A 22164-nucleotide genomic window follows, 5' to 3' on the forward strand; every position below is an offset into this window, starting at 1 on the left:
GTAAGATTGTTTTTACCTAACGAGCTAATTTTAAATTTAAAAGACTTCGCAGTGCCTTCGTAGGTAGTGCCTCTGTTTTTTTTCTGTGTGAATATAAAAACTTAAAACTTTAAGACTATAGTAGTGTAGGCACTATATTTTAGTGAATAGTTAGAAATAGTAAATAGAACCAAAATAACTAACGAAGCGGCAAAATAAAGACTTACACATTTTGTACCTACAAAATCTATGTAAAACAATCTATAACAATTTTCTTAATATTTTATAAGCTAGTAAAGCATTTTTTTATGCTTCGAAATATGCCATCTTGAATAAACTAAAAATAAAAACAAACGGAATCATAAGCAAAATTATAATATAAATTATAAACTATAATTTTTGTAACAAAATATAAAACGTTTTTTCCTAAACATAACAATAATAAATACAGTGTTGCTATACAAAACAATAATAAAATTATTTGCATTATAACCTATGGAAACGTGACCAGCCTCAAATGCGACAAGATACAAAAGCATAACGGCTACAAAAATAATTCAAAATAAAATTATTAAAAAATAACAATTATACAAGAAATAAAAAAAATATAAATGTGTGCTTTATGTAGACATAATTATGTCATTTCGATAATAAACATTAGTAGTATAGCAAATATCTGCAAGTATCCTATCGAGCATATAACCATAATAAGACGTATTTGTCTGCAATTGACCAGTAATTATATGTATAACTCCTACATAATATATTATAAATCACGTTCATGCTGAAACAATAGCTCACCAATCGCTGCGCGCCCGCTACAGAATCGGCCAATCAGAGCGCAGGTAGCGGCGAAGCGTACTGTTGGGAATTTTCATACAAAAAAATATAACTGCTCTATAAGTTATATGCTCGATAAATCATATCACTTTTTATCAACGTCACCGTCGTCATACTGCTCGGCGGCAAAACGCGTAATTGACCGAGTTTCATCCGTCATTGTCCAAGGGTGCTCTGGAACGTAAATCCAAAATATAATTATAGCATATATAACATTATAGACCTCTATGAAATTATAGAATGTGGGCAACTTGCATGCGTACTAGATCCACGCGCGGGCCGCGGGCGATAAGACAGCATGACAGGAAAGGGATCATCCATAAAGTATGTCACACCTTAAGGGGGAGGTAGTCCTAAGTTTTGTGACATCACATTTTAGTATAATAAATTGAACAGCTAAATTTTAAATAGTAAGGTGGTTTTAATTTTTAGATGTATAATTGCTTTGTGACATCACACTAGGGAGAAGAGGGTCTCACAAATGTGACCACGTGTGACAAGGAAAGGATCCTCCCCCTGTAAAAATCATGTAAATCGTGCTTTATGGATGGTCCCAAATGGGCCCTACTAGTGATTATCGTAAAACTGACCGTGACTACGCTCGTCGCGGACGCTCGTCGTCGTCGGAGCAGTCGTCGTCGTGCGTGTGCGTCAGTTGGCGCGGCGTCTCCGGCCGAGCGTGCGGTACACCGCCCGCCTGTTATATAACATAGAATTCTAGGCTTTATTGTAAATATTTATAAAATATAATAAATAATTATTTACAGCTATTACTACTATAAGATACAAAAAAAACTTAAAATAAGTTACCTCCTGACTAATAAAAATATAAGGCTGATGTCTGACGCATAAGATGATCCGTGCGTTGCATGGGCATGTAAGGTCCGGTACTTTTCGCCAGTTATAACGGCCAAATTAATGTCCTTTTTTGCTTTGAATTAAAAAAACATATCTGCCAAACCTTAGGTTGGTATCGTGAAACCTTAGGTCCTTAGTGCATCAAGATATATTTCATTCGTTGATTAACTACCTGTTAAGGTAGTTAAACAATGAATCAAATTATATCTATCATTATTTTGTAACTATTAATGCCTTATTTCTTTAAAAGTTAAAAGCGAAAAAAGTTAAACACCAACAATTTTGAATATCGAACAATACCTTGTCGTCGTCAGTGGCAGGCTCGTCGGTGTGCGTCTCGTCGGAGTAGTCGTCGCATGGCATACTGTGCGTACGGGGAACCATCGACTGACGAGTCCTGAAACATTTATTATAATATGTATTATAATATTTAAAGTTTTTAAATAAAATATAAATACAGGATGCAATTAAACCTACCGGCCACAATTTTTTAGGGCTTTGGTTTTATTTGTGGACAATGGACTCTCCATTTAACAAAAAAAAAATAGGGTGTTAATTTTTTTACAATAACATATTTATCCCACTTAAAATCGTTGCAGAACGGTCAGAAAAAAACTACACAACAATAATTGTTGTGTAGTTTTTTTCTGACCGTTCTATAAATTGCCCGTGCCCGTAAATTATTTACGGGCAATCTCTGGTAGTTTATGTGAGTAAGAGGTCTGACCTGTCAATAGTAGGCGCTGTGACGGTGAACCGCTGCTCGTGCGCGACGGTAGACTCGTGCGGCATGAGCATGGCGGGCGCGCGGAACATGTAGCAGAACGGGTAGTACATCAGGTTGAGGAACGACGCCGCGTACAGGTCCGCGTACCGCACCACCTGGGAAAAGAGCTTCAGAGTGAAAATTGTGACTTGGCACAAAATTTCATAGTGTATATTAAGTTTAAGTATATTAAGTTATAAGTATATTAAGTTTAAGGGAACCGCGATAGCACAGCAAACCTATGTATGAACTTCTATGTGCTGATTTCTGCTTTGTTTAGAAAATGTAATATACTACTATGTAACCTAAGCTAAGACCAACCCATGGACATTACTTACGGCGCTGTTCTTGCCCAGTTAGTTTTTTTTAAATATGTAGGACAGCGATGTGTCGACTTAAGTCTAGGTCTTTGGAGTGTTCTGTAGCTAGATAGAGCTGTCACCTGCGAGGAGAAGAAGGTCTGTCGCGAGCCGGAGCGGAAGAGCGAGCCGAGCATGCCGTACGCTAGGTCCATCTTGTGCGTCACGTCGCGGATCGCCGTGCGCAGCGCCGTGATGTCCGGCTTCTCCGTCGTGCTCGAGTCTAGGTCTCTGGAATGTTCCACAGGTATCAGATTAGCGCTACCCTTCGGAAGTATTATCAGCCGCAACAAATCAGCAAGTATTAATTAGTACTTTTTACTTATGGCGAACCCAAAGTGGTAATTAATTTGGGAAAGTCACACCGCTCTATTGCGTTACCGTGCCTTGCATTTTTTTAAACGGGCAAAAGGCGCACCACACATTCCCACCACTGCAACTCCCGTGTCGCCAGGATCAACAGTCGTAACTGGTAACCAACCACGAAAACCCTTTGATATGATCTCAGGGATGCCCGAGGAACAAGCTAAATCTGTCTTGGGACCCCCAACGAAATTAATCAGAAGAAATTTAAGAGGAGTAGGAGATAAAACCTAGAGATAAAACGTGCCTTGCATCATCAAAAACATTTTGTAGTCAACACAACACATGTTGACAACTCAACGCATCATTTAATCCTCATGTCCCTAAAGTAAGCGCACGCTGTCTTTAGGCTATATATTTTTTGTCGGATTACAGTCTTAGCCGTGTACTCACTTGTACATGTCGCCCAGCTGTATATCCAGGTCCTGCAGCTGCGCGAACAGCTGGCACTTGTCGGTCCACACGTGCAGCTCCTGCACCAGCTCCGGTACGATCAGGAACGTCCTCCAGCCGCCGATCTTCTTCGACTTGAGGATATCGCCGAATATGTGGTCTCCGATGTATAATACATCTTTGCCTTTCGCGCCGATCAGCTCAGTGAACACGTCACATGAACCTAGGGAATAGAAATTTAAGAACATGGAAGAGAAGAATACATTCTGTACCATTATTACGGCCAACGCCGAAGGTTGTCCTGGTTAAACTTATTTAAACTATTAAATTTATTTAAACATTAGGTAAATGTAAAAAAAATATAATACTTTTTTCTATATTTTACAGTCATGTCAACAAATTGTTGTCTCGCCGAAGGCTTGCTGAATATCTTCTGTTCGCGCCAAACATTAGCGCGACGAATGTGGCAGTTGGCAACACTGCGCATGAGTCTGCGCTGTCAGCTGTCATACGTTTGACGCAAGTTCGAAACAGTCCATTACCGGCGCGCGATCGTTACATATGAAAAATATCGGCTAGCCGTTCCCGTGATTCGCGATAAATCCTCAGCTCAGTGAAATAGAAGGTGACAGTGTCGTGTGACTACGAGCATCAGCACATCAGCCCTATCAGCCCATCTGCCCAGCTACCTCAGCCACCAGGTAACCCCAGTTTCCTTTCTGCCCATCGTTGCAGTGTAGGGGTCCTCGCCCCTACATTTTCTGGTCCTTTCGAGCCGTCCAGTGACCTTTCTGGTCATTTCGAGCCTTTCAGCACACTCCCTGGTCCATAGCGAGCCTAGGAATATTTTTTTCACCCACCCGCTTTAATGCCCGGCCCGGCGAAAATTAAAACTACAGTTCATTCTGCTCATATTTCTGCCTAGTATTATTGAAATCCCATTTTATTACTAATATTCTATCGAATAAAGTAGCCTCCGCCCATTTTTTACCCCCTTACGGCAATATTTTTGCAAGTTTGCCAAATACGATTTTGTTCGTCCGCCATATTAAATAATAATTTGCATAGGTAATTTAATCCCCTATCATCTTATTGTATAATTGTAATCTCATTATTTTCAGCCCATATATTGCGTCTATATTGCATTTAAATTAAATTACCGAATATATTTCAGCCCAAATACCAATATACAAATATCTTCAACATAATTCCGTCGGGTTGTAGGAACAAAGAAACTTTCATACATCACATAGTTTGTGCCTATTACATTAAGTGTTATTACTGTTCAGCTCATTGAAATATTTACAGTTGTTTTTGTTAACTTAGCACTTAGGTACTTCGACTTAATTACTCGCCTTACCGCGATCGATCTTTCGCCGCGCGCGCATACCTCAGCACCTCCGCTCCGATAAGAAACATCTGTTAATTGTTTTTAATAGGTAACTATTACAATAACAAGCGTCTTAGGTATCGCATTTAAACGTTTTATGTCTCCGCTCATTACATAATATTGCTGTTACCGAGTTATACTTGCGTTAGAATTCAGATAGATAGTAACTCGGCACATTACTACTACACTTTACTATTTTTCAACATAGTTTATTAACTACTTTTATACATATTTATCAGCTCGTTAAGGTTCCTTTACACCAACATGCCTACTAAATCGCAAGCTGCCGTTTTCAGAGAGGCCGTCAAGGCTTTCAGTCGGCTCAAAGAAATTGCGACAGCACTTTCTAGTGGCGACTCCAAGGAGTCTTCTCAAACATTAAGAAAGGAGTTTAATGCGCGTCTTAAGGAAGTCCCCTATCAAAAAACAAGGTTAGAAAATATTTATCATGAGATTCTAGACGACCCAAACTTATCCCAAGATAACGAAAAACTATATACGTCCAATTACGACAGTGCGATTTCGGACTATTATTTTATTTTAACGGCGGCCGAAAATACACAAAGTACTTCGGAGACTCCTCAGCTTACTTCTTCCGTTTTGCCTAAAATTGAGCTTCCGAAGTTTAATTCGTTGGTTGAAGAATGGCCTTCTTTTATTACGATTTTCCGTAGTCGGATGGACGACATGGCAACGTTGTCGGACGCGTTTAAATTACATTACCTGCTCTCATGCCTGTCGGGGGAGGCATTATCCATGGTTTCACATCTAAAAATCACTAACGAGAATTATAGTGTTGCGCTCGACATACTAACACGTCGATATGAAAACCGTCGCGTGTTGATCGACAGGTTTGTCGATATTATTCTCGGTCTGCCCAATATTCATATACGCTCGAGTATCCGAGCTACTTTTCTCACTCCGCTCATCTCAGCTCAAAGCGCATTAAAAAACTTAAACTTGCCTATGGACAGCAATTATGTTTTTGTTTCAATTGTAGTCCGTAAACTACAGGGGGAGCTCCGCACATTATTCGAGAGGAGATACGGCGCATCTGATGCCCTGCCCACTTTAGATAATTTAATCTCTTTTTTAGAAGAGCACGCGCGCTGCATCGAGACAGAATGTCCGACACCAGCGCGCACTGAGTCTCAAGGTCAAGCGGGATCTTCCCGTCAACAACCCCCCTCCCCCCGCTCTCCGCGCAGTCTCCGCTTTAGACCCATAAGCCCCGCGTATCACCGCTCGCCTTCAGCACATACCATGCGTACCCCGCATGTCAGCCCAGCTCCATCTCATTCTCGCCAACACTATGCACCCCCCTCTCCCCCCCGACAAGTTCAGCACGTATACTCAGCTCAAGCCAGTTTTAAATCTAAGTTTTACTGCCCATATTGTAGGTCTACAGAACACAAATTAATAGCTTGTCCCAAGTATAACCATCAGCCCATTCAAGGACGTTGGGACTTTATCGAGTCAAAAGGTAGATGTCGTAAATGTTTAGGTCCGCACTACGAGAACGAATGTAGGTCGACTGGTGTCTGTAAGGATTGTGGTAGTCCTAATCATCACACTTCTCTTCATCGTCATGATGCACCACGCTCGCCAACATCATCAGCTCATTTACTTCCTGCTCACCTGCGCGCGCAGCCCCGTCGTCGTGATAATAATAATACTCATACCTACACATCTAATACTAACCATACGATCGTTCATCATCAACCATCTACATCTAACCAATCGCATTCATCTTCGCCTCATAATAATAATAATAACAAACAATGACTACCTACCATCACGGAGCATTCAGAGTTAGAAAATCAGCCCAATAATTTAAATAATAATTTTTCTCATCATAAATCCGCTCATAACTCAGCTCATAATTCAGCTCATAATGATTCCGCTCAAGTTAATACTACTCAGCATAATAATAACTCATTACAAACTCCCATATTATTACCTACAGTTGTTTTGAAAATTTCAGATAAATATGGTAACTATCATAAAGCACGCGCATTACTTGATTGTGGTAGTATGATAACTTTAATTACTCAACGCTTAGTAAAAACACTTAATTTACAACCGAAACATTGCTCATTAAAAATTACAGGCGTTGGAGATCAGCACATACAAAATTCTAAAGGTCATGTTTCGATTACTTTTCGGCCCACACGTAGTGACACGCCTTCTATCACAACTTCCGCTCATATTTTGAAGGATGTCACAGGTTACCTACCTATGCAAAAAATTCCCGATGTAGTACATGACTCGGAAAGTCAGCTTATTCCTTTAGCGGATCACAATTATCATACTCCTGCGCCCATCGATCTCATTTTAGGCTCAGATGTTTTAGGCCATGTGTTAGATGGTACTAAGGTAACTTTGGGCCCGGGGAAGCCCATAGCCTTCGGCACGATTTTTGATTTTGCACTCATAGGTCCCATTAAACAATTATATGATAATTCAGTAGTTCAAGTTAACTCCGCTCATATCGCTCATTCGACTCATTCCGCTCAATCCGCTCATTCTGTTCATTCTCATTCTCATCAAGATATAAATAAAAGTCTAGAACGATTCTGGGAGTCAGAAGAACCCCAGCCGCGTCCAACTCACTCAAACCCATTACATGAACAATGTGAAGACTTATTCCGCTCAACTACTACTCGTAACCGATCGGGACGTTATATCGTAACTCTTCCATTCTTATCGAATGCTCCGCAATTAGGTAGTACACATGCTATTGCTCTCCGTAGATTTCTCAACTTAGAAAAGCGATTACAATCCGATCATTCATTCCGCTCAAAATACATAGAATTTATGAACGAATACATAAACTTAGGCCACATGACACCTTGTCATCCTTCTACTTTTACCCATAAACCTCATTATTATATTCCTCATCATGGTATATTTAAATCAGGTACTGATAAACTCCGCACAGTATTCGATGGCAGTTGTAAGTCATCCAATGGTGTCAGCCTTAATGATTGCCTACATACAGGCCCCGCCCTTCAGCGTGATATTGTCGATATAATTATGACGTTTAGAACACATCGTGTAGTTTTTACCACAGATATAAAAATGATGTTTAGAAATATTATTATTAATCCAGATCAACGTCATTATCAGCTCATACTCTGGAGATCGTCTCCTGATCGACCTTTACTCACATATGCGCTCAATACTGTTACATACGGATTACGTTCAAGTCCTTATCATGCTATCCGCACATTATTACAACTAGCTGATGATGAAGGCCATCGCTATCCCCAAGCTGCTCATGTATTACGTAACTCCATATTCGTAGATGATATTCTCTGTGGTCATGACTCCATAGAAGAAGCTTCAGCTCTTCAAACTCAGCTCATTAATTTATTATCGCTTGGTGGTTTCCAGCTCAGTAAATGGAAATCTAACACTCCTCAACTCTTACAACGTTTCCCAGATGATCAATGCGAAATGCCTAAGGACTTTGACATCAGCTCAGACTCTCCATCTGTTAAGGTCTTAGGTATTAGATGGATTCCGCAGTCTGATGAATTTACATATCACATTTCACTACCGCCAATTCCTCACATAACGAAACGATCCATACTCAGCACTGTAGCTTCTCTTTATGATCCAAACGGTTGGATCACTCCTGTCATATTCCGCGCAAAGTTACTTCTACAAAAATTATGGTTGCTCAAATTGGATTGGGACGACCCCACTCCAGATAACATTACACAGGACTGGCAGCGCATTTCTCATGATCTTCCGCACATCTCAAACATACATTTTCCCAGACACGTAGCTCCGCACAAATTAACTTCTACATACTCACTTCACGGTTTCGCAGACGCCTCAGAAAATGGTTTTGCTGCAGTCGTATATTTACACGAATTAAATCACGATGGATCAGCTAACGTTCAGCTCATAATAGCTAAATCTAAGGTAGCCCCTATTAAAAATAAACTCACAATTCCTAAATTAGAATTATCCGCGGCTACACTTTTATCTCAACTCATGTCTCGTGTCTCTCAACATCTCTCCGCTCATCTCACAATATCTCAACACGTCTGTTGGTCAGACAGCACCATTGTACTCGCGTGGATTAAAACTCCTACTCATCGTTTACAAACATTTGAAGCTAACAGAGTAACCAAAATTACTAATAACTCTCTCTCACTCATCTGGCGTCATGTACCTACACACTTAAACTCTGCTGATTGTGCCAGCAGAGGAATCTCAGCACATTCTCTTCTTTCGCATAGTTTATGGTGGTCTCCTCCTTGGCTCAAACTGCCAGAGGATACCTGGCCCAAGATGCCTTCAGCTCACACTCGACAGGAATTACCTGGACTCAAACCTAACCAAGTTCCATGTCATTTCACAATCCCCGGTATAGATAGTGATCTTCTTACACGATTCAGCTCATTAGATAAACTTATCGGCGTCACAGCGTACATGCGACGATTTATTTCTAACTGTAAATTACCTACACACTCGCGAGAACTAGGTCCGCTAACTGTAAATGAACGTAGACAAGCTCTGCTCTTCTGGATCCGCTCTGTTCAACAGAACTCATTCGCAGAAGACATTCACCGCCTGCAAATTAACAAACTCTGCACAGTTAGGTTACAACGATTATCACCGTTTATGCAGGACGGTCTCCTTCGAGTAGGTGGTAGACTCACTCGCTCGGAACTCACATACGATGCACAGCATCCATTCATACTGCCTAGTTCTAGTCCGCTCACAGACCTTATCATCGATCACTATCACCGTATTCATTGCCACCCTGGCACCGATACATTACACGCTATATTACGTCAACAATTCTGGATATTGTCAGCACGCCGCATCATTCGACATAAAACGTATAAATGTATAAGATGTTTCCGTTGCCGCGCTCAGCCCGAAATGCCTGTCATGGCTGACCTTCCAGCCGACAGAGTTATACCTCAGCCCGTATTTAGTCACGTGTCTACAGATTTTGCCGGCCCATTTTTACTTAAATCGAGTCAACTACGAAATGCTAAGTTAATAAAAGGTTACTTTTGTATATTCGTTTGTCTCACTACAAAGGCGGTTCACTTGGAACCCGTATCCGCACTTTCTACAGATGCATTTATTGCCACGTTACAAAGATTTTGCTCACGTCGCGGTGTTCCCGTTTTAATACGTTCCGATTGCGGCACAAACTATGTAGGTGCTAGGAATCAGCTCCTAGAAGTTCAACAATTTCTCAATGACAATAATGACGCCATTTCCCATAAACTCTCAGCTCAAAATATAACTTGGTTACTTAATCCGCCCAAGGCCCCGTGGATGGGAGGCATCCACGAGATTAATGTTAAATCTACCAAGCAACTTCTCTACCGTGTAATCGGTGAACAACGCCTCACATTTGAGGAATTCTCAACTCTGCTCGCTAGAATTGAGGCCGTATTAAATTCTCGGCCTATCAGCCCACTATCGTCCGATCCTACGGACTATCAGCCCCTCACAGCCGGCCATTTCCTCATAGGCCGTCCGCTCACAGCTCTTCCCGAGCACACAATAGATGACAGAGTCATCTCCCCCCTTAAGCGCTTTCAGCTCATTCAATCTCTCTCTCAGCGTTTTTGGGCTCTCTGGACCAAGTCCTACCTCCATACCCTTCAAATCCGCTCCAAATGGCTTTCCTCTTCCTCTCCACCCAAAATTGGGGAACTGGTTCTGCTCAAAGAAGACAATCTGCCTCCGCTCCAATGGAAGATGGGAAGAATCACACGCCTACTACCTGGGAAGGATGGAGTCATCAGAGTTGTGGACTTGGCCACTTCACAAGGCCAGCTGCGGAGACCTGTCGGCAAGATTGCCCGGCTCCCACTGGATTCAGCTCAAGATGGGAATCAGCTCACGCCCATTGCCGGCCCCCCCCAGGATGTTCGCGCCAAACATTAGCGCGACGAATGTGGCAGTTGGCAACACTGCGCATGAGTCTGCGCTGTCAGCTGTCATACGTTTGACGCAAGTTCGAAACAGTCCATTACCGGCGCGCGATCGTTACATATGAAAAATATCGGCTAGCCGTTCCCGTGATTCGCGATAAATCCTCAGCTCAGTGAAATAGAAGGTGACAGTGTCGTGTGACTACGAGCATCAGCACATCAGCCCTATCAGCCCATCTGCCCAGCTACCTCAGCCACCAGGTAACCCCAGTTTCCTTTCTGCCCATCGTTGCAGTGTAGGGGTCCTCGCCCCTACATCTTCAAATACCAATTTTATTTTATTATTAGATCTTAGACGTTGAGAACTTTTAGCTGAAGGTTGTGGTCTTAAACAATTAATAGTAATCGACTATTATTTGTTCATTACTAGGAACTAACCCCCAGAGTACACCAACTCCTCGTGCAATGGCCCCACATGGTGTCCCATTTTCAGTGCCCCAGTGCGTGTGTCCACCTGCCGCAGCGTGGTGCCCTCGCCAAAGAACAGCGGCTTACGGGCGTCCACCACTATCCAGTCGAAGTATGACTTCCAGTTGCGGTGTGGCTCGCCGGGCTATAAACAAAGTAAATAATTTTAGATCAGGGTACTAGGGCAACCTGCAGTTAATACTGTTACAAATATAAATTATACTAGCTGTCCCGGTGAACTTCGTGTCACTTTAAAACCTTTCCTGTACTTTTACGAATATTTTAAGACTAAAATCAGGCCAATCCGTTCAGCCGTTTTCGAGTTTTAGCGCGACTAACACATTTGAAAATCCATTTTTATATTATACTAGCTGTCCCGGTGAACTTCGTGTTACTTTAAAACCTTCCCTGGACTTCTACGAATATTTTAAGACTAAAATTAACCCAATCCGTTCAGCCGTTTTCGAGTTTTAGCGCGACTAACACATTTCAAAATCCATTTTTATATATAAGATAAGAAGCTATCTTCTTATATAATATAAAAATACAGTTTTTACAGAGTTACACATGAAAAGACATCGCTAGAATTATCAGTCCCCAATTCCTAGTTAGGGATAGAATTATTGTTTCAAAATTATAGAATGCATCTTGACTAAAGGTTTAAAGATTTCAATTTGTAAAACCACAGAAAATCTGTTTTTATTAGTTAAGTAAGTACCTTTAATTATTATCAATGTATTAATCAAACTTTTGTGTGGATGAATGGTTTGTGAGGTTGTGTTGGTGAAGGACCAACAGTAGTACAATCTTGAAAGTATGTTTAGTGTCAAACAATGAGTAAAAAGATAGAAAAGGTGCAGTAAATAAATACCTACATGTTACATAGTTTATCCGTCCAAGGACTAGTGGTATCCTACTTAAATGAATGATGCAATATGTACAAAAATAATTGTTTATAAATAGCACATTCCACAAGAAACTAACTGACCTAGCTCCAGTCAAAGAACAGGTTTCGTTTAGAGCTTAGTGTAAACAAGTTATTACAGCATGTTGCCTTAAACAGAACCTGCAAACAACTGTAGGTGTTAGGACTAAATACGCTTCGAATCAGAGGACCTATTATTGGAAAATTAAGCCCACATGAGAAAGTTCCTAAAATGCCCGCATTTTGATTTATCAAGATGGCACTGACACAGAAAAATGTGACTGGGCAGAAATGTATGGGAAGTGTTACCCACCACGATGGGCGTAGCCAGGATTCTATATAAGGTGGGGCCGTAGGGGATAGGTTAAAAACAAATTATGAGCGAGCAAACAGGGGTTGAATGGCTCCCCTTTCAACCCGCAATTCTCTCCGCTCTACGTTTAAGTACTTGTACTATTATCTATTCTGTGGTTTAATTATGAAACTTGTGAGCATTAGCGACCGATCGCTCTTGTAGTGCCCGTACCTCGCTACGCCCATGCCCACCAACAATAACCGTCAGAGGTATCTCGTTAGAAAGCTCTTTCCTTCGAGAAGTCTCTTTCCTGAGAAAAAGTTATAGCTAGAAGAAATCAATGAAAACTCGTTTATTATAATTTATATAATTTACTAGCTGTTGCCCGCGACTTCGTCCGCGTCAGCAAAATGTGTTAAAAAAGAAAGTAAAAAAGAGAGAAATTTTTCCCTTCCTTACCCAAATAGTAACGCCAATACTGTATAGAAAATCTTAAGGATAACGAATAAGAGTAAAATTATTATTTTTAAACACAAATTAAAACCGACTTCCAAGGTATAGACAATAAAAAAAGTATTAATTAATAATTCATATTCTGTAGGTACTTAGTATTTCTGTTCTCAATCTTCATAATTTGAAGTCGGTACCAGTCATATAAGTTGCAGTTATATATTTTTGTCATGAAACTGGTGATTAGGTTAGCCGGTAGTTGGTACCGACTTTAAAATAATGAAGAATGAGAACAGAAATACTGAGTACCGAACAGGCGCGGTCCGAATGTCACAGGGACATGACACCCCCCCCCCCCCCCCCAAATCTAAGGTCACATTTTAATCTAAATCTACAAAAAGGCGGTAAATTGCACATAGAAATTGCGCTAAAGTTAGCTGCTACGGAGTCAAAATTATGAAGATTGAATACAGAAATAGTTGACGCGTCTATGTGTGTCCCAAAAAACATCCAGGAGTTCCCTCTATATCTCACGAATTCAGTATCAGATCACCACTTTCGTAATCATTGTACCAACTTCGGGTTATTGTACCTCTATAAATAGTAAACACTAAATAGCAACAAAAGAGTTTTGAAAATCAGTCAACAAACGGTGGAACAATAATATAATCAAAGGCAAGATTTTTGATAAAAATGTGATGATTCATGGCATACTTAATTATAGTGATGATGATGATTAGTATTATTGACACATTGACATAATAATATGCTTTTAGTTGTTGAAACAACGCCAAAATAGCCGAACATTTATCTATAAGGATTCAAGAGTTCTCTACAGCATCTTCGCAACCAGGGTGTACTTCGGCGCAAATTCTTATTTTTTGGTAGTTTAAGCTTAAAATCCTTCAGAAAAACGTAAAATCACTATATGTTTCCATATAAATTTTAAGGAGTCCTGTCGATTTTTCATGGATTGCATCATCAAATCACCACTTTTGTGATCATGTTACAAAATTCAGTCTACATTTCATACAACAACAAAAGAATTTTGGAAATTGGTCTACAAACCACGGACTTGTCCGCGAACCAATACAAAAAATGTGAAATATATCCTCCTCCTTTTCGGAAGTCGGTTAAAAGTAGCCTAAGTTATGCCTTACTACATCAACTATGTGCCAAAAAAAGTCCCGTCAAAATCGCTCCAGCCATTTAAGAGATTAGCCGGAACAAACAGACAGACAGACAGGCGTACAGACAAAAATTATAAAAAATGTTGTTTTGGTGTATGTGCCCTATATACATTCATATGCATCTAGTTAAAAACGGTTCTTTCAATATTACAAAGAGTCACTCCAATTTTATTTAGTATATGTATAGATGTATAGATAACCAAATGACTATGGGTAAAAATGTAACATTGTCTCCTTTTGTTGCGGCTACAATTTAGGCAAGCGAGGCTTGTAAGATTTTATGTTAACTTAAAACGCCTTTAATACATAAAATTATCTGAAACTGAAATCGCAAACCATCAGTGTAAGCCAGGGCCGTAGCTAAGGGGGGGCATAGTGGGGCAATGCCCAGGGCTGTAGCTAGAGTCAAATTTGAGGTAGGGCAGCGTCGGTTACAGGTAGGGCGGAAGCAAAAAAAATCGGTCAAGTGCGAGTCGGATTCGTGTACGAAGGGTTTCGTACCGTTATAGATAAAAAATAGGCCAAAATTGTGTTTTTTGTAATTGAGCCCCCTTTAAATATAAATGTTATTTTAATTGTATTATTAATTAATTAAGTGATTTCGCAAAAATGTCCAGTGCCTACTGTTGCCATTAATATAAATAGGCAGCAAAAAAGGCCAAAAAACACGAATCCTTAAATATTGATTTTATTTTGTTTTTAGTATTTGTTGTTTTGATTTATCTCTAGGTCAATGATGTATTCAATTCATTCAATAGTTATTCTTAGATACTTAAAAAAATTCTGTTACAAAGCATGAGCACTATATCTAAGAACTACATATTATTAAATCCTCAATTACGAAGAACAAGCGAATAATATGGTTAAACTTCTGGATGTAGGGATCCACGTGTGAGTGAGAGTGAGGAAATAATAATTAATTGTTGGGTTGGGTGATACGAGTCAATAGATACGACTAAAATATATTTAGATTATTATTGTTTCTGCAAACTTATTAAAATAATAATTAATAATAAAATAACATAAAATATTTAAAACAGCTGAATTCTACGATTCGCCATATTATTAAAAATGCGAAGAACTTCGTTCAGATCAACTTTTTTTTTCTTTTTTTTTTCAAAGGCCAGAAATACCATACCAGCCATTCTTTCGTGACCCATTGACAGTCTTTGAGGCCTATTAATTGCAGTTAAAGTTGAAAATGTGGACTCGCACACTGCAGTACTACATTTTTTTTTTCATTAAGATTATAATTAAATGGACGCATCGCTTCATGTAATCGTGATTCAAATGCCATCTATACACAGAACAAAGAATTATTATCGACGACTTCTGTGGCCCAATGGTTGGGCGTGTGACAGCTTAATCCGGGGGACGCGGGTTCGAATCCTGCCAACGGAACAAAAAGTTTTTAAAGGTATAATAAAAATCTTAACTATATAATGACGACATGGCTCTGCTCAGCCCGTCGATCAGCGCGCTCAGGCGGCTGTTGTCTATTTGTGAGACCTATGCAAGTGAACACGGCCTTAGATATAATGCCTCCAAGAGTGAGCTTTTGGTCTTTAAGGTGGGTAAAGCAAAACCTGTGCATGTTCCACCTGTTACTATAAATGGGACCGCGCTTAAAATAGTATCAAAATTTAAATACCTGGGACATATCATTAACGAGGATCTCAGAGATGATGATGATATTGAGAGGGCAAGAAGAGCGTTAGCCGTGCGCTGCAATATGCTAGCCCGCCGGTTTGCGCGGTGTACAGTGGAGGTCAAAATTGCACTTTTTAAAGCTTTTTGTCAACCACTGTATACATGCGCCCTGTGGGTGGCATATACGAGGCGGGCGTTTGACGCTCTTCGTGTCCAATACAATAACGCTTTCAGGATGCTGCTCGCGCTCCCGCGATACTGCAGTGCATCTGGCATGTTCGCTGACGCTAGAACTGACGACTTTCCGTCAGTTTTACGCAAGCGTACAGCGTCACTGATGTGCAGAGTTCGCGAGAGTGACAACAGCATACTGAAGGCGATATGTGGGCAAGCTGACGGCGCGATAGCGGCGCACTGGGAGCACGTCCATGTCCATGTTTCTAGTGCGCCGGTACCGTGGCGCAAATACGCCAAATAGTGAAATTAAACTTAATCACTTTTTATCATTACTAACATAGGATTAAAAAATTATTGTTAATTACTAACCGCTATGGGCTGTGATAGTCTGCAATAAACGTATTTTTTTTTATTTTTTTTTTTATTTTTTATTTTTATTTTATAATGTAAGTATAGTTTATATAAGAATAAAGTATATTTCTGTTGTCTAATACCTGTAATGCAAGTCCTTTAGGTCTTCCTTTTTAGGGTTCCGTACCCAAAGGGTAAAAACGGGACCCTATTACTGAGACTTCGATGTCTGTCCGTCTGTCCGTCTGTTTCCAGGCTGTAACTCAAGAACGGTAATAGCTAGAGAAATGAAATTTTCACAGATTATGTATTTCTGTTGCCGCTATAACAAAAAATACTAAAAACAAAATAAATTTAATATTTAAGGAGGGCTCCCATACAACAAACGTGATTTTTCTAACATTTTTTGCCTAACTATCAATGATGACAACAGGTAGGCACTTGAAATTTTCACAAAGGCCTTAATAATATATGTAATTTAATAAATACCTAATAATTAACGTTAAAAAAAAATTAAGGGTTAGGTAGGTAGGTAGGTCCCATACTATTTTTGCTCTATAACGGTACGTGCGCGGTATAACCCTTCGTGCGCGGGTCCGACTCGCACTTGGCCGATTATTGGTATTTTTAAGGTAGGGCATTGTGATTTTAAGGTAGGGCATTGCCCCACTATGCCCCCCCTTAGCTACGGCCCTGGCAATGCCCTACCTTAAAATCACAATGCCCTACCTTAAAAAATGTTAGAAAAATCACGTTTGTTGTATGGGAGCCCTCCTTAAATATTAAATTTATTTTGTTTTTAGTATTTTTTGTTATAGCGGCAACAGAAATACATAATCTGTGAAAATTTCATTTCTCTAGCTATTACCGTTCTTGAGTTACAGCCTGGAAACAGACGGACAGACGGACAGACATCGAAGTCTCAGTAATAGGGTCCCGTTTTTACCCTTTGGGTACGGAACCCTAAAAAGGAAGACCTAAAGGACTTGCATTACAGGTATTAGACAACAGAAATATACTTTATTCTTATATAAACTATACTTACATTATATAGTTAAGATTTTTATTATACCTTTAAAAACTTTTTGTTCCGTTGGCAGGATTCGAACCCGCGTCCCCCGGATTAAGCTGTCACACGCCCAACCATTGGGCCACAGAAGTCGTCGATAATAATTCTTTGTTCTGTGTATAGATGGCATTTGAATCACGATTACATGAAGCGATGCGTCCATTTAATTATAATCTTAATGAAAAAAAAATGTAGTACTGCAGTGTGCGAGTCCACATTTTCAACTTTAACTGCAATTAATAGGCCTCAAAGACTGTCAATGGGTCACGAAAGAATGGCTGGTATGGTATTTCTGGCCTTTGAAAAAAAAAGAAAAAAAAAGTTGATCTGAACGAAGTTCTTCGCATTTTTAATAATATGGCGAATCGTAGAATTCAGCTGTTTTAAATATTTTATGTTATTTTATTATTAATTATTATTTTAATAAGTTTGCAGAAACAATAATAATCTAAATATATTTTAGTCGTATCTATTGACTCGTATCACCCAACCCAACAATTAATTATTATTTCCTCACTCTCACTCACACGTGGATCCCTACATCCAGAAGTTTAACCATATTATTCGCTTGTTCTTCGTAATTGAGGATTTAATAATATGTAGTTCTTAGATATAGTGCTCATGCTTTGTAACAGAATTTTTTTAAGTATCTAAGAATAACTATTGAATGAATTGAATACATCATTGACCTAGAGATAAATCAAAACAACAAATACTAAAAACAAAATAAAATCAATATTTAAGGATTCGTGTTTTTTGGCCTTTTTTGCTGCCTATTGATATTAATGGCAACAGTAGGCACTGGACATTTTTGCGAAATCACTTAATTAATTAATAATACAATTAAAATAACATTTATATTTAAAGGGGGCTCAATTACAAAAAACACAATTTTGGCCTATTTTTTATCTATAACGGTACGAAACCCTTCGTACACGAATCCGACTCGCACTTGACCGATTTTTTTTGCTTCCGCCCTACCTGTAACCGACGCTGCCCTACCTCAAATTTGACTCTAGCTACAGCCCTGGTGTAAGCGCTAATATTTCTAATTGTTCAGGGATATATTATTACTTGTGTCACAACCTTTACGTTACCGTCATAAGGATCACTCTTGTGCAAACTCCAAGATAATAAAACTCTTCACGGCCTACAGTTGCTAGGTCAATGACAGTAGGTGCAGATGAGTGTTTATTTTTACATCGCGCGTCACACGGATATTAGGCGATTTGTGAAATGCACACGACCTACAGCATACTCTGTAAATAGACTAGTACCTCGATTCCGCTAGTTTAGTTTGATATTAATGCAGCTTAACTATGGTTCTGTTCTTGGTAGATTAAAATGACAAGAGGCTATTCCGAAAGCACGCCACAGGAACACAGCAGCAGAAAAAAATGTACTATAGTGCTTACAGTGAGCGCGTAATACACATTTTTCACATAGCGATTTTTTACTGCAGTTTTGGTTTTATTGGCTTGCTTTCGAAATCAACGTTAAACGCGTTCTTATTGGTAAAACATACTAAGTTTTTATACGGCTATGAGAATACCCTCTTGAAAGCACGCGGACTAAATCGATGCAGTATTATTGTCGGATTTTAATAGCAGAATTGAGGGACAATTCCCACGCCCAATTATAAATTATCATAAAACTGGAACAACTTTTGGCAGTCATTTCCTTCTGTCATTGATACTGATGTTTACGCGAATGTGCATTTTATTAAAATGACGGAAGCATATGTTTTGAGAATGTGGACATTTTAAACACATGAAGGGACATGAGCTTAATCATATTCGATTATACTTTGCTTAAAAATTTAGGTACCTATTGTTACTTGTAAAAAGGTACTTATTTAACGTTTCCTAAAGACCCTTGGGGAGTCTCTCAAGATACGAATGAGCCAGCTTGTTAACAGATTTATGAAATAAAAATACCGAATGATGCTTACCTTGGCACCATGTGGGAAATCGAACAGATAATTCATAATCTTGTCTGTGAAGTTGTAATCGCTGTTGGTCAGTATGAACAGTTTAGATCCGCTCTCTCGTATCCTGGATATGAACATGGGGAGCCTCTCATCCTTCTTCAGGTACAAGTCCAAATTCTCTATGGTCTTGGATTTGAGGTCTCCGTGTATGTGTACATAGTCTACGGCATTTCGCACATCCTGAAAGATCGATTTGAAAGACATCGCCAAGTCTCCGCATCTTACTCCAGTCTTTTCTCTGAAAATATACAATTTTTGTCAGCCAAAAGTTGCTATAAAGTTCTTATACATAATTTAAAGCTTTTTAAAACGTAGCGTGTCTCTATACTCACACGCGTACGCACGTACACACGCACGCATGCTCACACGCACGTACGCACGCTCTCACGTAAGCACTTGCGTATACACGCACGCTCGCACGCACAAGCCCACACAAATAAAACTTTTTTACTTCTTAGTTAGGGGCTTAAAACTCTTACCTTGTGTATTGTGGTGAGTTTGTAAAGAAGTCTATTAGGCAAGCTATGAGATAGGTCTCAGGCAAGTTGAACAGTGTGTTCAACACGTATACTCTTGATTCGTCTAATGTTAAAAACTTGTTTGGGTATAATTCATATACTTGAGAGCTGAAACAAAAAACAATGTTCACTTATACTTTCGATATCATTTATAAAAAGATTTTTAAGACTTGTGATTATATTATATAGGGACTAAACAATTATATTATTACTTCTGACAAAAATAAGCTGTGCACCTGTTTCCATAGTTATGCTTTTAGTTTATATCGAGGTTCAAAGAAAAACAGTCCTATCTGACTCATATTTTAGATTTTATGCATTACTAATGGAATGAGGCCTAGACCTAAAAACCAGATAGCTTGCAGCCTTATAAACTAAAAAATGCAAACACTTAGCTAAAGTTTAAATATCAACAAAAACAAAAGAGCAATACTCACTGTTTTAAAAATTCAAATCCATGTACACATACTAAAATATTTCCATACGCGTCTACCTTTAATAGGTTACCATATAATGTGTCGAACCACAACCCTCTGAAACAAAAGAAAACATTCATTACACATTAAAACAAATGCTTACTCATTCATCGTTAAAATTATTATTACTGGTTAAAATAACTTTACTAAAGAGGCACACAAAGTTACTTTGTTAGCCTTTGTGGAAAATTTCTTAGAATATGTCCTTATGAAACGCATAATGGTGATTGTAAATCCACAATATATATACTTAATAATATATTAATTACGTAACATTGTGCAATAATTTATACCCGCTACATATATGTTATTGACAAAACAAAGAGTTGTGACCGCAATGAAGGTAAACCAACATCTTTACTTAACTACGGCTTAATTTTATGTTTATGCGAATATGATTCTTAATTAAACTTGAATTTTCACCATCTAACGTTGTAGTGTCTCCTAGCGGCCATTAAGGGCACTAAGGTGAAAACCTTGTTGTTCTAAAGGTGCTCGAGCCTTCACCAGGAGCATTCGCGTGTAATATAACATTATAGATTCGTCTTTGAGCATTACATAGCAAGTTGACTTCACTGTTACGTAGCATTGATGTTACAAGTTTTATCAAAATATTATACATTGTATCATTAACAAGGTGCGCATTGTAATGTAATGCTCGACTCTCCTCCCTCACTGATGACTCCAGGCTCGACTCTGAACGTTACATTACAAGTGAATGCTCCGGGTAAGGGAGCACCTTAAGAGATACCTTAAGGCCGCCAGGGGACCCTCAGCTTTAGGAACGGTTTGATAAAAATGGTAAGTCGCTGGAAAGTAGCCGAACGTCAGGAATAAGAAAAGTGCATGGCAATGAAATCCGTAACAGTTTAAAAACTAATCACGGAATTTATAAAGATATACACCTACTGTGATTGTTAATGTTTGTAATGTTACATACATAAGTAACACCTGTATGCTAAGTCTTATTATTATTTTAGTGTAACATAAAATCAAGAAACTCTATAATGACGACACAAAACCTACTTCACAAGGAATACGATATGAATAATAGTGGAACTCTATGCCTTCATGGTCCAATAGTTGGAGCCCTGGATCGTGACAAGGCTAAAGGAGATCATGTTGTAAATTCTACTATCGATCTGACACTGTAGTATCAATTCCTTGAGTGTCCTTGTATCGAGAACATTATATTGAATGGAGGCATTTACCGTTATCATAATATGAGGATATCTTAATTACAGGGATAGAGTTTCCATTGTCAGCCCTGTTCTCTGGGATACTTGACATAGACACAAAATATTGCTCACGCGTTCCTGTGCCTGTTGAACAAGATAGCAATATTATATGGTCGAGTAATCACCAAATCGAGCAATAACCACCGTGTGGACCGCCAAAACTTCCTTCGATTCGGAGTAAAACTATCGAGCAAAACCGTATGTGAGTACTTAGCATAAAAGAGACAAGTAGAGATGAGTCAATGTATGAATTTTTAACAGCTGCGCGACCTTCTTTCGTAGGTACAGACGAAATAACATTCTACAAAACTCACCTGACAGGGAACGATGGGTCATATTCGAACGTTAATATTTCCTTGGGGTAGCCCTTGTGTACCAGTCTTTCTTTGGTCAAATTAAATCCTAAAGTTTCGTACTGCGGGGATTTGTACTCTGAAAACAAAAAGACCTCGAGTTGGAGAAAGAAAGGTTATCGGGCAACGTGACGAAGCGGTGTCAAAATGT

The 22164-nt window shown here is 39.2% G+C and overlaps 1 protein-coding gene across 5 annotated transcripts in view; it reads right to left on the minus strand.

Annotated features, from left to right (window-relative positions):
• Window positions 1-388: 388 nt before the first annotated feature.
• LOC121733812 (cytosolic purine 5'-nucleotidase) overlaps window positions 389-22164 on the minus strand; it is a 35360-nt gene continuing 13584 nt past the window's right edge. For 4 of the 5 annotated variants that reach the window (XM_042124183.1, XM_042124185.1, XM_042124184.1 and 1 more), the window contains 11 exons: window positions 21975-22092; window positions 20384-20479; window positions 19908-20054; window positions 19390-19666; window positions 11302-11476; window positions 3559-3781; window positions 2886-3033; window positions 2405-2559; window positions 1978-2074; window positions 1410-1516; window positions 390-993 (listed from right to left, as the gene is read on the minus strand). In XM_042124183.1, coding sequence (XP_041980117.1) covers window positions 1415-1516; window positions 1978-2074; window positions 2405-2559; window positions 2886-3033; window positions 3559-3781; window positions 11302-11476; window positions 19390-19666; window positions 19908-20054; window positions 20384-20479; window positions 21975-22092 — 1538 coding nt within the window. In that variant the 3' untranslated portion in view covers window positions 390-993; window positions 1410-1414. Of the gene's footprint in view, window positions 994-1409; window positions 1517-1977; window positions 2075-2404; window positions 2560-2885; window positions 3034-3558; window positions 3782-11301; window positions 11477-19389; window positions 19667-19907; window positions 20055-20383; window positions 20480-21974; window positions 22093-22164 lie in introns of all 5 variants that reach the window. The other variant, XM_042124182.1, reaches the window with a different exon arrangement.

The sequence above is a fragment of the Aricia agestis genome, chromosome 14 (assembly GCF_905147365.1).
Source record: "Aricia agestis chromosome 14, ilAriAges1.1, whole genome shotgun sequence".
In the NCBI taxonomy this organism is placed as follows: domain Eukaryota; kingdom Metazoa; phylum Arthropoda; class Insecta; order Lepidoptera; family Lycaenidae; genus Aricia; species Aricia agestis.